Source organism: Semicossyphus pulcher, unplaced genomic scaffold, assembly GCF_022749685.1.
Source record: "Semicossyphus pulcher isolate SPU_LCO1_2020_fin unplaced genomic scaffold, fSemPul1.0.p SCAF_7, whole genome shotgun sequence".
Lineage (NCBI taxonomy): Eukaryota > Metazoa > Chordata > Actinopteri > Labriformes > Labridae > Semicossyphus > Semicossyphus pulcher.
Genome location: NW_027211748.1, coordinates 30,258,412 through 30,273,694, shown reverse-complemented (window position 1 = coordinate 30,273,694; position 15,283 = coordinate 30,258,412). Strand labels below are relative to the sequence as shown.

The following is a 15,283-nucleotide window of genomic DNA, read 5'->3' as shown; positions in this document are numbered from 1 at the left end:
AGGAGTCTTCATCATCATCCCTCTGCTGTACGGCACTCTCAGGTTCCTTCCCGGCCGCTAACATCTCATCCTCCGCTGGCGATGTAAGAGGACTTAGCTCAGGCTGACCTGGCTCGGCCGCCTGGCCCCTGCTACTGCTGCCCGCCGTAGCACTGCCAGCATTGTCCGCTGCGGTGTCCGTAGGAGGCAGCGCCGCTCCACCACTACCAAACGTCTCCGGTGAGATTGAGCTAGCAGTGTTAGCATCCTGCAGGTCGTCCCGGTGAGTTGTAGTACTGGCACCGCTGCTATGAGTACCATCATCTTGCCTCACTTTTCTGGTGAAAAATGTTGAGATAGATGGAATTTGCTGCACCAAAGCGGCTCTTTGGCTTCTTTTTCTTTCCTCTCTTTTCATTTAGCTGATCCACTGAGCGCCCGCTTCTCCACTTTGAAATCGCGCTGTATGTTTGACCCCCAGCGTAGGTACTTACGTCATTGTGTCATCACACATTACTGATTTAATCTTATAATTTCTAAAACATTCCAATGATTTTATTATCATACATTTTCAAAACCACATTCATTCCAATATTTTTTTTAAATTGTACCAAAAAGAAACAACAACTCTGAAGGCCAAGGGCCCCTATTGGCTCTGGGGCCCTGGGCACACGCCCACTTTGCCCATGCGGTAATCCGTCTATGGCGCTAGGGTTAGGCTGCTGATCAGTGAATGTGTTCCCGTTATTAGTGGAACCTCGTCCCGGTGCTGTTTAACGCTGTGGCCACATGAACAGACCGTTCGTGGTGAGGTTGTGCGTTTGGCGACAGGAAGTAGGATGCGTGAGTTTCGTTTCCTAAAGTTCCCGTCACGGGGCTGCTCACGCTGATTAAACATACATCTGAACACCTTTAGAAATGGTAGATGGCGAGAAACCCAGATGCAGCCCTCAAGTCTGTTTGTAGTCACTGAACCAAGTGTGGTAAAAGTAGGAGGAGTTTGTTTTGTAAAAAAAAAAAAGAAAATAGACTTTAAAGTCCCAAATAATATTAAATACGTACATGAAAACACACCGCATTTATCTGGTTTCCCGTATTCTTTATATTAGAATAAATATCACAGAACAAAAAGTCATCACACTGTCAGTGTTTCCTAATATGGTGCATCCCGACTATCAGGGCAGGAATATGTCACATCTCCTCTGTGAAGCCAGTCCACCATCTTCTAAACTCAGATATCTTGATGCCATTAGAGGACAAAACCACTGAGTGAGGATATTAAAGGGAAAGTCTTAGATTACTTGCCCAAATATTCTTTATGGCTCAGACTCAGGTTGCTCTGTTCACTCACAGCTCCAAACAGGGCAGGTTACTCCTCCCAAAACACATGAAGGCCTTTACCTCATCTTCACTCCGATTTTGCACAAGGAACACATTAGTATCTTTAAACATCTTTTCCCTGCTAAGATGTGTTTCCTTACATTGACAATAGAGTAAATTGAGCTAGAGTCACGTTTTGATTAGAGTACCCCTTTTCATTCCTTAATACTGCAATATAATACTGATACCGCCAAAAGGAGAACAAAAACATGATATAAATTTGAGGTCATATCCCCCACCACATTGTTGAGTTATGTTTCATGTTTAAGAACTTTGCATTCAGAATTTAAAATAGACATGTTTGAGGAAAATGCTGGATCTGTTGCATTCATTGACGTAGAGGAGCGTCATTGGTTCCCTTTTGTCATCATTTTCTGTCGCTTTAAACTGCTCGGGTCAACTTGAGATGTTTCATTTGAATTTGAAAGAGTTTTTCATGAATCTGCTTCCCTCTCAAAGTGTACTAGATTGATGCATCTCCTCGGATCATAGGGTTAAAGTGTTTGGAATCCCCCCATCATAGTTTGACAAAGTAGGGGCCCCCAAACAGCATCTTGCATAGGGCCCCCACAAAGCTAGAAACAGCCCTGTTGGGGAGACACTCTGCTTGCCACCTTTTGCTCCCTGAAGTGTTTATCTACCAGACATATGGGGACCAAGATTCTCTTAACCACCTTACAGGTACCATGTTCTGGCTTACCTGTCCTAGTGGGGACCATGTCTTTCTCCTGTCAAGGTGTTTCTCAGGCAGGGTCTCTGTTAGTGTTGATCCCCAGAGAAGGCTCTTTCCCTGTTGGGGAGACACTTTGTTTGTCCCCCTTTCCCTCACCTTTTGTATCTCTCTTTCTTTCTGGGATCATGTTCTGGCTTACCTGCCCTTTTAGGGACCGCGCCCTTTTAACATCATGGGTCTTGTCAGGCAGAGTCTTTTTCAGTGTTTAACCTCAGAGAAGGCTCTCTTTTTTTCTCAGGGAGAATGTCCAATTATAAACTTTTATTTCCTTCTGTCTGTTTGTGTAAGTGTTGGTAAATGTGGTATACGGGGACCTTACAGGGGCCTTAACCTGGTAAACGGGGACCATGTTGTGCAACTCCCATGATATCTTCATCTGCCCTCATGGGACACCCTCTGCTTCCCCGCTCCCTGTCATGACCCTTATTTTCCCTGGAGACTGTAAGGACTGGTTAAGGTGGTATACAGGGACCGTTGCCTGAAACATGAGGAGCATTTTTTGTGACTCCAGTTCTCCCTCCATGTGTTTTCTCAAGCGGACTTTATCCAAGTTTTACTCCCCTGAAAATGCTCTCTTCCCTGAGAGGAGACCCTCTGCTCGTCCCCCTCTCCTGTCATGGCCCTTTTTTGACCGAATGTGTTTTTCCCAGAGAAGGAATCAGCCTTACGGGGACCATGTTCCCATTTAACTAACATTATGGGGACCATGGCCCAGTACTCCCATTCCCCTGTCATAGGTCTTCTGAGGTGAAGTTAATATAAGTGTTGTCACAGCCCGGCTCTTAGACTGCGACAAAAACGGGAGACACATGGGTATAGTAATCAAAGAATTCATTTATTTACAACATAAATAATGAAAACCAACAAAAACATGTAGATATGAATAATCTGTAAAGTCAGTCGTGTGGGGTGTGGATGGGTGTAAATGTGTTGCATGGATGTTGTTGTGTAAAAACAAAGAACAAACAAAAGAGCAACGCAGAGGTGTGTGGTGATAGGAGGTCTGCCCAGAGACTGACTGCTGCTGCTGCTCTGGCTTAAATACATGAGACACACCGGGCCCAGGTGTGTCCCATTCACCTGATTAGCCTGCCACCAGGTCTGCAGTCCTGGAGACAGAGAGCAAAACAGCAGTAGAGCCTACCAAGTAGAGGGGCCGTGACACCCCCCCCATAAGAACGGGGTCCTACCGGAACCCCGGCAGGAAACAACCAAAACCTTAGAGTGAACAAATAACTTTATAATAACGATAAGCAAATATTACCATTAATAAATTGTGCTCAAAACAAATTGAGTAAATAAACTGTTACCACGCTCCTGGGTCTCTCCAACACGGCCACTCTGCTCTACCTTTTACTCAGCAACTCCTGGCGCCTGGAGAAGCAAATTTAAGAGCTTGAAGGGAAAGCAAGAGGAGAAGGGAGGAGACCAGCAAGTTGGAAACAGAAAATCAAAAAACAAATTCAAAAGCATCGGGTTCTAGACCAGACGTGAGCGAACAAATATTTAAACTTTAAGAGCAATTCTTTGTTGTTGTTTTTTAATGCTCTGACATATGGTTATGCCAGCAATTCGCTCTCTTTTTAGGCTTACTGAATGAGGTTTGTGCCATTTTGCCTGTTCCTGTGGTCCTCGCAACAGTACCTGTTGAGGCCATGGAATATGCCTGAAAACATTCAGCCTGTTCTGAAAGACAAGGTGGGAAGGTTAGCACAGGCAATGAAGGAACATCAGCCCAGACACAGCTACCTGCCAAATCATTTCCCAGAATGACTGCAATACCCTCAATGGGCAGTGCGGGGCGCAAACCCATCTTGACCTCACCCCTCACCAAACCACAGTCTAGCACCAACTTATGCAGTGGAACTGGAAAAACTTCCATACCCATACCACGGACAGAGACAAAGTCCCCTGTTTTACTTTTGTTGGAAAATGGCAGAACTGAAGCCAAAACAAATGAATCCAAGGAACCAGTATCCCTCAGGATCTTAACTGGCACCTTTGCCGAACCACCAACCAACGACAGGAAACCATCAGACACAAACGGAAGGTAATCTGAAAGCTTTCCCTTACTACCCGTTTTCACATCTACCTGGCCACAAGACAGAGCAGAACTTGGGACAGTTCGAACAGACGCAGCCAGCGCTGAAGGTTTCACATACCCATCCCCGGTACGCTTGCTTTTAGCCCTTAAAACAGGACATTCTGCTTTCCAGTGCCCATATTCCTTACAATAGTTACACATTCCATCAGACTGACCTCCTGGAAGTCTTTCTGACCTAGCAGCCAGATCACCTGACCACTTTGCTGAATGAACCTTGACACCAGCATCAAAAGCCTTGGACTCAAAGTCAACCTTATGCGTCAGGACATACTCATCTGCAAGTGCAGCAGCCTCTGCAGCAGTTTTGACCTTGCGCTCATTTATATAGGTAGCAACATTGCTTGGCAGAGTATTTTTAAACTGTTCCAAAACTACAAGACTACACAAGTCATCAAATGTTTGTACCTCTAGAGCCATACACCACCGATTAAAATGAGTTACTAACTCCCTAGCAAACTCCATATTAGTCTGCTGACTTGACTTTTCAGACATCCTAAACCTTTGCCTGTAAGCCTCCGGCACCAACTCGTATGCCTTCAACACAGCATTTTTAACCGAAGAATAACTTTGGCTTTCACTCACAGGAAGGGAACAGTAAGCTTCTTGAGCCTTGCCAGTTAACACACATTGTAATAAGAGAGTACGCTCAGAATAAGGCCACTTTCTACTGTCAGCTACACGCTCAAACAATGAAAAGAAAGTGTCTGGATCATTCTCACAGAACTTTGGGACCAAACGCAAATTGCTCGCCACATCAAACCGTGGTGACAACTCAGGAGATACGGATGAAACATTAAACATAGAGTCCGCTGTGACCCTACCATCACGAATCAGACTTAGTTTATACTGCTCCAACTCGAGTGTTTTAAGTTCTGTCTCATGCCTCAGTTTTTCTACCGCCCATTTTTCATTCTCAACCTGTTGCTGAATCCTACTGTGCTCCATCTGCAACAACAGAAGTTCCTTTTGCTGCTCAAAAGTTAAGCTAGAACTCAAACCAGCAACACCAGAAACAGAACCAACAGGAGGCGCAATCACTTTGAGAACTCCATCTTCAAACAAATTAGCCTTCAAGATGGATTTTATGTTCTCCTTCATACGTTTATCACCAACATCCATTCTGAAGTGCTCTGCAATTTTCAAAAGCTGCTCTCGACTACAATGCTCCAAAACCTCCTCTGAAGGTGCTTTCAAAAAGTCCTCAACCCCTGCCATAACAAAACCAATTACTACACTGCACAACACTTACAAGCAAAAGTATGCTATATAACATGAGCATTCAGACAGCCAAATTCACAGCAAACAAAGTCAGAGCCATTCCCACTAACTGCCTAACAAAAAAATAGCTAAACTCCGCCCCTAGTCTTCAGGTAGCTAATTGCGGTGGGTACTGATGCACCGATAGCCCGCTGGACGTCAAGGCAACCAGAAACTGGCGACTTGTCAGTTACCACGGATGTGCTCCCGAGACAACCGCTCTAGCCACGTTCACTACCACACTACAAATCCCCCCAAACGAGTTCGGAAGGGAAAACGTCCTTCAGCCTAACCAGGGAAGAAGCGCTGACAAAACTAAGTTCAATGTGTAATGGCTAACCTGTACTCAAAAGTGACCTAATTCACCAAAGTACACACACACTACCCAAAATCAAACAACCTATAGTTCCAAATCACAAAAACAACACTGACAACGTAAAGGCTTAATTACTTACAGCACATTATACCCATTTAAAGGGTCTCCCTGTAGTGCTTTCAACATTTTCTTACAAACAGCAAACTCTGGACATGTGGTACCAACACACCAGAGATAAATCTCCACTGATTACACAGTTCAAATAACAAACTCACAAAGGCAAAACAGTGGACAAAAGCACTACCCAAACTTACCAGGAACACTTCAGCAAAAAGGACGAGCCCCCATTTGTCACAGCCCGGCTCTTAGACTGCGACAAAAATGGGAGACACATGGGTATACTAATCAAAGAATTAATTTATTTACGACATAAATAATCAAAACCAACAAAAACATGTAGATATGAATAATCTGTAAAGTCAGTCGTGTGGGGTGCGGATGGGTGTAAATGTGTTGCATGGATGTTGTTGTGTAAAAACAAAGAAGAACAAACAAAAGAGCAACGCAGAGGTGTGTGGTGATAGGAGGTCTGCCCAGAGACTGACTGCTGCTGCTCTGGCTTAAATACATGAGACACACCGGGCCCAGGTGTGTCCCATTCACCTGATTAGCCTGCCACCAGGTCTGCAGTCCTGGAGACAGAGAGCAAAACAGCAGTAGAGCCTACCAAGTAGAGGGGCCGTGACAGTGTTTATCCCCATTTGAATGCCCCTCTGCCCATCCCCCTCTCTGTGTCATCAGCCTTTGTGTGTGTGTGTGTGTGTGTGTGTGTGTGTACGTTACCCATGGATCTTCTTTAAGCCTTTAACACAACAGAATGGTATCTCACATATGAGACCCTCTGCTCTCTCCCCTCTCCTGTCATTGGCCTTTTTTCCACTCCCATTTTTTGTATTTATCCACCAGCCTTACAGGGACCATGTTCCTGCTTACCTGCACTAGTGGGGACCATATCCTTTCCCATCAGGGTTCTTCTCAGGTGAAGTTTTTCCAAGTGTTTATTTCCAGTGAAGACTCTCTCCCTTTAGGGAAGACCCTCTGCTGACCCCCCCTCTTTACGACCCTACATGTTTATTTCTGTGCTGTGCACATGTTCAGTAACTCTGTTGTACTGTGTTGTCTTTCCAATGCAGGAATAAAATAGTTTCACAATATAGAAATCTAAGTGTTCTTATTTCCATTATAGTAGAAAGAGGAATGTGAAACCCTGAATAACCATCAGCAGTGATGCAGTTCGTTGTTGCAGCCACTAGGGGGCGGCAGTGTGAAGGTTTTCTTCACAACAGCACAGAACAGACAGAAGTACAGTCTTACACACTGTATGAGCTGATCACTACAGTGAACAATAAAACGATCATTGTTATATAATATGTAAATCTTTAAAGGTAGTGGCAACTATAATATGATAAACAGGAGATAGTTAACTTTATCAGTCAGTTCTAAAAATGAAGTAAAAGTATAAATAAATAAAGCTGATGACTTTTTTCTGCTATTTATTAGGCAACTGTTAAACCTGTTGATTAATAACCATAAATGAATAGTTAATTTTCCCAAACAAGCTGCAGTTTGTTGTTTTTCTTTTGTATCACAGAAATTACAATTACAATTACATTTTACAATTGAAAATGAACATTAATGATCACACACTCTTTTAAAACATTTTAAACTGATTACCCGGCAACTAAGAACATGTTGAAATCTTGTTGGAAAAATCTATTCAAACTCATATTAAACTGCAAATGTTGAAAGTATGCTTTTAATATTTGAACAGTAAAAAAATATTCTGACTTGACCAAAATTTAGGCAGCACAAAATAAAATATGGGAAATATAATATGATGAAACATACTGTGTTGTATTGTTTCGAATGATTTAACTTAATATCCTAATTACTTATCTTGGCCAAACAAATTTAAATTATAAATTATCAATGTAAAAAGGACAAATATATATTTATGCAGTTTCATAGATGTATATTTAAAGCAGAAGTGGGATTATAAGTTCACAATTATTGTTTTTATAGCAGTTTACAGTGTGAAAAAAATGTGTGATCCAAAATGAAAAAAATAAAATGTGTGAAAAAATGTTTTATGTTCCATAAAATATAAATGATTAAATGAAGAAACAGACACTTAAAAAAAAAAAATTATTTATTTAGCAGTTTTTCAGAAGGTAAGTGTCATCTCTACAAGTATGGGTCAAAAGAACAACAACAAGAAACAATAAAAAGAATAACTGTGAAATGAACAAGAAGATGAAGGTTAGACAATGAAAGTAAGCATACAAAAACATATAGTTCAACATAAAAAGTAACAATTACAATAATAATGCATGTGGGTCTAGTCATTCATATAGATATAGGCACGTATGTATGTATTATTCTTTAATCCAGTTTTAATGATAAAAACTTTACTATGAAACAAATGATGACGTTAATTCAACTTTTTGTTTAATTTTAGGATAATTATTACAAAAGGGAAAAATATATAATGTAACCTTTAAGTCTCACTTTAATTTATATTGATAATGATCTGTATTTTAGTAATAAAACAACAGTTTTTGGACGACAGTGGAGCTCTATGGCACAGAGGAAAGAGATTCATCTGGCTGTGATACACACTTAACACTGTCAGTGATTTTGATGATGCAAAATATGTATATAGACTAAATATTATCAGCATCATTCTTTAATCCTTGTTTAATGATAAAAGGGGATGTGAGGAGTATCAATAAATTAAAACCCAGGAAAAAGAAAAGAGGATCAAAGCATCAGCAAATTTAAAGGAGTTTATTAACAAACTGAAGCAAAAATAATTTATTAAACAACTGAAAACAAACTTCTATAACTAAAAACAAGAGAGAAGTTGATCCATCTTGTCAAACACAATTCAACCAAAGAAACATAAAGGCCTTGAACACACACTCCTTCCACAGACGGAGTTAAACTATTACAATCGATGTCTGACCCACACACACACACACACACACACACACACACACCATATATATAATGTTACCTTTAAAGTCTCACTTTAATTTTTATTGATGATGATCTTGTTATGTGTCAGATGTGTTGCTAGTGATAAGTTGTATTATTTAAGGACAGTTAGGATGATGTCATTCATTTTGTTTAACATTAGAGTTTATTGTAAGTCTCATTTCTTTTAGTTTCCTGTTTGCACTTTGAGTTTCTGAATCCAAAACGAAACATGAACACCAAGTGTAAACTCTGAGGTGAACCTTTTAAATCTGAGAAATATCCATAAATAAACTCCACAGACGCGGCCTCCAGGTGGGTCGTCACTGTTTGTCTTTGGGCTCAGTGAGAAAAAGGCTTCCTGAGTGTGTTCAGCAGCAGACATGAATCTGCCTCAGTGGTTATTAGGACTCATAAAAAACTGTTTGCAGCTAATCGACACTTCCTTCCTGCAGCAGACGGGCTGTGTGGGTTTCTGCTCTGCAGCTTTCTCACCGTTAGCTGAGGTTATTCACATCAACAACACGACGACAGTTTAAACCATGGACTCTGGTTAAAGCATCATTCCAGGAACTTGAGTTTGATTTCCGAGCTCAGCACAAACTGTCTCAGCTTTTTATAATCTGTGAGAGAAACATTTCAAACTGTGAACTCAGAGCTGAGAAGCTGAAATAAAAAGACATGTTCAACCTGCAGTCTGCTCTTAATCTGTTTAAAGACCTCACACTAATTATTGTAGTGATAATTATTTTAGTTTGTTTTGTTTTATTGATTCTGTAAGTGTCAGAGTTTAATGACTGATCCCAACATGTAACATAAAACAACATATTAGAACATGTGGGAAAAGATCAAAGCGTGCAACATCAACAGACACAACAAGTTATTTATTTATGAATAAAATGACATCAGCATCATTCTTTGATCCATGTTAAGTGACAACAACTTTATTCTGTAACAAATGTTAAAAAATAAAATTAATTAATTTTTATCTTATGATACCTTTCACATTATGTTTATTTCATTTTTAAAAGGTTTAAAATCTGAAATTAAGAGTAAATTATATCATAAATAACTCCATAATAATGTTTTTCTACATTGTATTACTTTATTGATCAACTTATTGTTAAATTTCTTGCACCGTCATGAATATTAGTTTACGTATAATCAGCATCTATAACAAAAAATTATCACACCCATCATTTCAACAACATTCAGACTTCAGTCCGACTGATCAAGTCGCTGTGTAATTATTTTATAGCAGCTGTAGCTTCATAGCAGCTCTGCTGTTTGTTGTTGTATATAAGCAACAGTGTCATCGGCGTAGAGCTTTACTTTCACACTGACACAGTTATGAAAAGGGGGCACAGTGAACATGGTGGTACACCCAAACCAAGTCACATGTATATAACAGCTTAATGTTCATGTTTGCGAATATTTGTCTGACTGTGTTGTTCTTTCCTAGTGGTATGCTTCTATTCTTATAAACACATATATGTACATTCATTCTTGGTGCTGAGTAAACGTATATTGAGAGCTACAAACAACCAGAGTCAAATTACTTGTAGGTGTGAACGAACGCGGCCAATGAAGCTGATTCTGAGTTTTTTGCTGTGAAGCCAAAATGAAATGAAAGATTTGTATGAAACACAAAACTGGGATTTTTCAGTTTATTGAGAAAGTTACAGAGAATTAAAAAAAGAAACTGCTGCACTCTGAATATTGTATTAAATAGAAGATCAATCATCTATTATACAAATAAGGCATTTTTTTTACACGTTTAACTGCTGATGAAGCTTTAAATGAGGTGAATTGATGAGATTTGATTGTGAGAAAGGTCGAGCAGAAAACAGTCAGTCAGCATGTGTGCTGTTGATGGACGGTCCCTTGTTTGTGAGGATCCTCAGCAGACAGAGTCCACAGCAGTACACCAGACTCTTCACTATCAGCACCGTGTACAGCAGCACAAGCAGCTTCACCTTGTATTGAAACAGGGAAAGTGCCGGAACCTCTGACAAAGAAAGGAGGTAAAAAAGAAGAGTCATTCATCTGCTCACCTCTTTTCTTTGACAGCATCTCCACAGACAACAAGCCTTCCTTACCTTGTTCTCTTTGGGCCTCCACTGTGCCCCCCTCGTGCCGCACAGAGCAGAGGTATTTATATGTGTAGAAAACGTCTTGATCAATCACTCTGATGGCGGCAGTGCGTCCCGACTCTCTGAGCTCCAGCTGCTCTCCCTCAGCAGGGGGCAGCTCCTCCAGAGGACCATCCTCCGCTCGTCTTCTCCAGGAGATCTGGACCAGAGGAGGAAACATGGCTGAGGCCACACACAGCAGGGATCTCTTCCCCTCCAGCTGGGCTGTGGGTGCTGCCGGGTACACGCTCACCACGGGCTTCACTACCTGCTCGTCTGAAGCAGCACACACACACACACACACACACACACACACACACACACACACACACACAATACAGCACTAAGGTCAGCACATAAACTGTGTTCACCTGCATATCAAACAGTTATCTGCTGATGTCATTATACAGGTAACACACACACGAAACACAATTGTCATTGTCATTATTACAATATGAACAGCTCGTTATATAAACTCTAACATGTACTCAACTATAAGCACTGAAAAAAACTGATTCTGAATCATTTTTAATAAAAATACAATAAATAAATTAACATGAGAAGTTCAGATTTATTAAAGACAGACAGGAACAAAATAACAATATAACACAATCAGCTAATATACCTTTATACAATATAAAATACTTTGTATTAATGTTAATGTAATTATTATAAGTTACATATTTACATTCACACTAAATACAATCAGCATTTTAACAACATTATGTATAACTTATTATAGATTTATGATCATGTAATTTACTCTCATTGTTGAATCAAATCAATAAAACAATAAGTTAAAAGTGTTTTTAATCACAATTCAAAATTTAGACTCAAAACTTCAATGAAAGTTTGGATGTCAAATAATAAAAAATACAGATATTATATAAGATAAAATATTATTGATCCCAGAGCAGAAGAACCAAATATTATAATAATATATAATAAATATAATATTGTATGTACTGTTAAAGAATCTAATGTGTGTAAGAACTAATATAAAATCTAATTTACTATCCAACATATATTTACTGTTCTATATATTTAAGATACAAACATGTTTCTGTTTGAGCCGTTAAACATCATCCTGTTAATTAAATAATAAAATACACATTGGAATACATTAACAGTAAAAGTATAGTAATATTATATTAAATATCTTTCTGGCTAATTATATCAATAAATCTTCCACTTAAAGACGCATGCACGATCATATGAGACACAATTGTCATGAGGTTCATTTTAATGATTAAACATTAAATATTTAAAGTTATATGGTTTTAAAAATATAATAAACTGATAGATTTCAAAGTTTGTAATTTCATACATAATCTTGTTTTCACAAAACAAGCTGAGTTACTGAGATGATCAAACACAGTTTATTTGTAACATTATATATATTAACTTTACACACTGCCTTATACTGTTCATTGGTAAATAACTCTTATGTATTTAACTCTTTTGCATCTTTTTTTGTATTTAACTTTATTCTGCCAATTCTATTTAATTCTGGCATTCATATTTAAATCCCCGTAGATCCACTTCTCAGCATTTCATCTTTGTCTCTTATTGTTTTGTATATAGAATGCACATGTTGGACATTTTTCTGACTTCTATTCTATGCCATATATTTCCCTTTGCTGTCTCTGTGTCAGAGCGACTGTAACAAAGTGGGGATTAATAAAGTATTTCTGATTGTGATGAAACCTTTTCTTTTAAACTCAGGTTCATCCAGTGCAGAAATGTAGAATAACTTTAGATGTGAATTTAAATTTAAATAGATATTTTAAGGGATCATGAACCTTTTTAATGTTATCACAGCTGTGTGGCTGAATTGTCTGCTAAATATGAAAACAACAACAACATGTAAAGACTGAAACACAGAAAATAATAAAACAAAAAAACTGAAGTTATGAAAGTGTGTTCTTACCTGTTACAATCAGTTTAGTTCCAGAGCCAAAGATTAAGTAGAGTTCTCCTCCTTCCCACAGTGAAACAGACTGATACAAAAACCTGTATGCTGCTCAAAGTGTCTGCTGACATGAACGAGTCCAAATGATGAAGCAGGATCATATTTCAGCTCTGTGATGTGTTTTTATCTGATGTAAGACACTTTATTTACTGTGCAATATATATTATCTACTGTGCAACATTTTAATGTGCAATATACACACATTGTTTGACTTGATGCATGTTTATATGTTACTGTGGTGCCTGAATGTCGCTCACTTAAGGTGAAGCATTCCTTAACTTTATTGTACATTGTATAAAGACAATAAAGGTTTTCTATTGTTCTTTATTCTATTGTAAAGTTCACATCAACATGACTGTCTCTTCTGTTAGTGTCTCTTTAGACACCAGCAGTGTTGCTCTGTGGAAGCTAATGTCTGTCTGTCCACGACTTTAGTCCACATGGATCGGACCTGGACCAGAGGATGGATGGATCTGTACACATTCTTGGTCCCCTGAGGATTCATTCATTCATTCATTCATTCATTCATTGGTTCACTGTGTGGATTCTGACGTTTCCTTTAGCGCCACCAGCAGGTCAGTGTTTTCAGCTCAGAGTGAAATATCTCAGCTGTTGGATGGATTAACATTTAATGTGATCACACATTCATGTTCCCCTCAGGATGAACTGGACTCTAATTTTTCTCTTCATTCATCTTGTTTGCTCTGTTTTGTTTACCATGATATTAATTTCAATTTGTGCTGCAGCTGCAAGAATAAGTTTCAAGTTCCCTTCAGTAACAAAACATGTGAGCAACAAATGAAGTGACTGTAACACACAGATGTAATCCTAGTCGGAGCTGTCGTTCACTGATGATGCAGCAGTGATATTATAAACCTGAGTTTGTGCGTTTCCACAGGCGGGGATCTGTCAGCTGCAGCTGAGTGGACTTTAGTCTGGATTACGAGTTCACTTCTTTATATCTGTCTGATATCAGAGTTTGCTCTGAGTCTGTAAAATATGACCACCTGCTGTCAGAACACTTGTTCATGTTTGTGATTGGTCATATGCTGCAGACTCCGCCCCTTTATGTGAATGAGCTCACAGAAACACTTTGGTTGACTTACTGAGCGTGCTCATCAATTAGTCTGAACCCGTCGGCCTCGCTGGTCACGTGTTGTCGAGAATGAGGATTCATTCAATCCGACCAGCTCCTCACAAGGACTTTAATGAACAGCTCATCACTAAAGGTGGATGATTGTCACATGACGAGGGGAAAGGTGTTCAAAGGGGTCGCTTAGTCTGCTGGGAAAGGTATCCCAGCATGCTTTGAGCAGCCAATCAGCTGCTTGCAATACACAATCAGTGGGAGTGAGTTTGCTTTCAGTGCACACACGGCCTCACCGAGCTGATAACCAGCGTGGCGACCTCCTTTGTAAGGGTTACTGACTCGTGATAAACAAAAGGGTTTGGGTATGTTGAACTTGTTCTGTAGTTCAGGCCTCAGGGCACCTGGTGGGCGGAGTCAGGTCATGAGGAGATCATGCTCACCTTGCTGCTCACCATTGTTACGTGCCGGCCGCTCTATTGCTCTCTCTCTCTTCCTCTCTGGTTTTCCCTCTACCTGTCAGGTAACAGCAGAACACCTGATCATCAGCCATAGGACCGCCTCCTCATCAGAGGCGGTGGGGGAGTAAGAGGAGGCCAGTGGAGAAGGAGGAAAGAGAGAAGCTGAATCACACGTCCAGGCGCAGCTCTGGGGGAAATCTTTCTTTTTCCTCACTTCCTGTTTTTGTCTCTCTTTCCCATGCTCGGGTTAGCATGCTGGGTTTTGTTATTTGGAATCTGATATCAGATGATCATATTGATTTACTCTCTTTAACTGAGACTTGGCTGTGTCAGGAAGAATATGTCAGCTTAAATGAATCCACTCCTCCCAGTCATCTTAATACTCATATTCCTCGAGACACTGGTCGAGGTGGTGGAGTGGCAGCTATCTTCAGTTCTAGTCTTCTAATCAACCCTCGACCCAAACTTAGTTTCAGCTCTTTTGAAAGCCTTGTTCTGAGTTTTTCACACCCAGCCTGTAAAACTTTACAGCCTGTTTTATTTGTGATAGTATACCGCCCTCCTGGCGCATACTCTGCTTTTCTAACTGAATTCTCAGAGTTTTTATCAGATTTAGTCCTGAGTTCAGATCAAATAATTATTGTAGGGGACTTCAATATTCATGTAGATGTTGATAATGATAGTCTTAGCATGGCATTTATGTCCCTTTTGGACTCTATTGGTTTCACTCAAAGTGTAAACCAGCCTACTCACCGCTTTAACCACACCCTCCACCTTGTTCTAGCTTATGGCCTTGAAACCGAAAACTTAATTGTCTTCCCACAAA

The 15,283-nt window shown here is 39.8% G+C and overlaps 1 protein-coding gene across 1 annotated transcript; it reads right to left on the bottom strand.

Annotated features, from left to right (window-relative positions):
• Positions 1–9,901: 9,901 nt before the first annotated feature.
• LOC138611622 (uncharacterized) lies at positions 9,902–14,549 on the bottom strand. The gene is made up of 5 exons (XM_069684799.1): positions 14,513–14,549; positions 14,293–14,400; positions 12,868–12,963; positions 10,905–11,213; positions 9,902–10,813 (listed from the first exon to the last, which is right to left on the bottom strand). Exons 1-5 carry the CDS (start codon positions 14,547–14,549, stop codon positions 10,656–10,658), a joined length of 708 nt encoding a protein of 235 aa, XP_069540900.1. The 3' UTR covers positions 9,902–10,655.
• Between the last annotated feature and the right edge of the window lie 734 nt (positions 14,550–15,283).

Excerpts from the sequence above, each read along its gene's own strand:
- LOC138611622 (XM_069684799.1), bottom strand. The coding sequence starts at position 14,549 with ATGGCTGATGATCAGGTGTTCTGCTGTTACCTGACAG. Across the intron at positions 14,401-14,512 it reads GTTCTGCTGTTACCTGACAG|GTGCCCTGAGGCCTGAACTA; the intron begins GTAGAGGGAAAA and ends TCCGCCCACCAG. Across the intron at positions 11,214-12,867 it reads AACTAAACTGATTGTAACAG|ACGAGCAGGTAGTGAAGCCC; the intron begins GTAAGAACACAC and ends GTGCTGCTTCAG.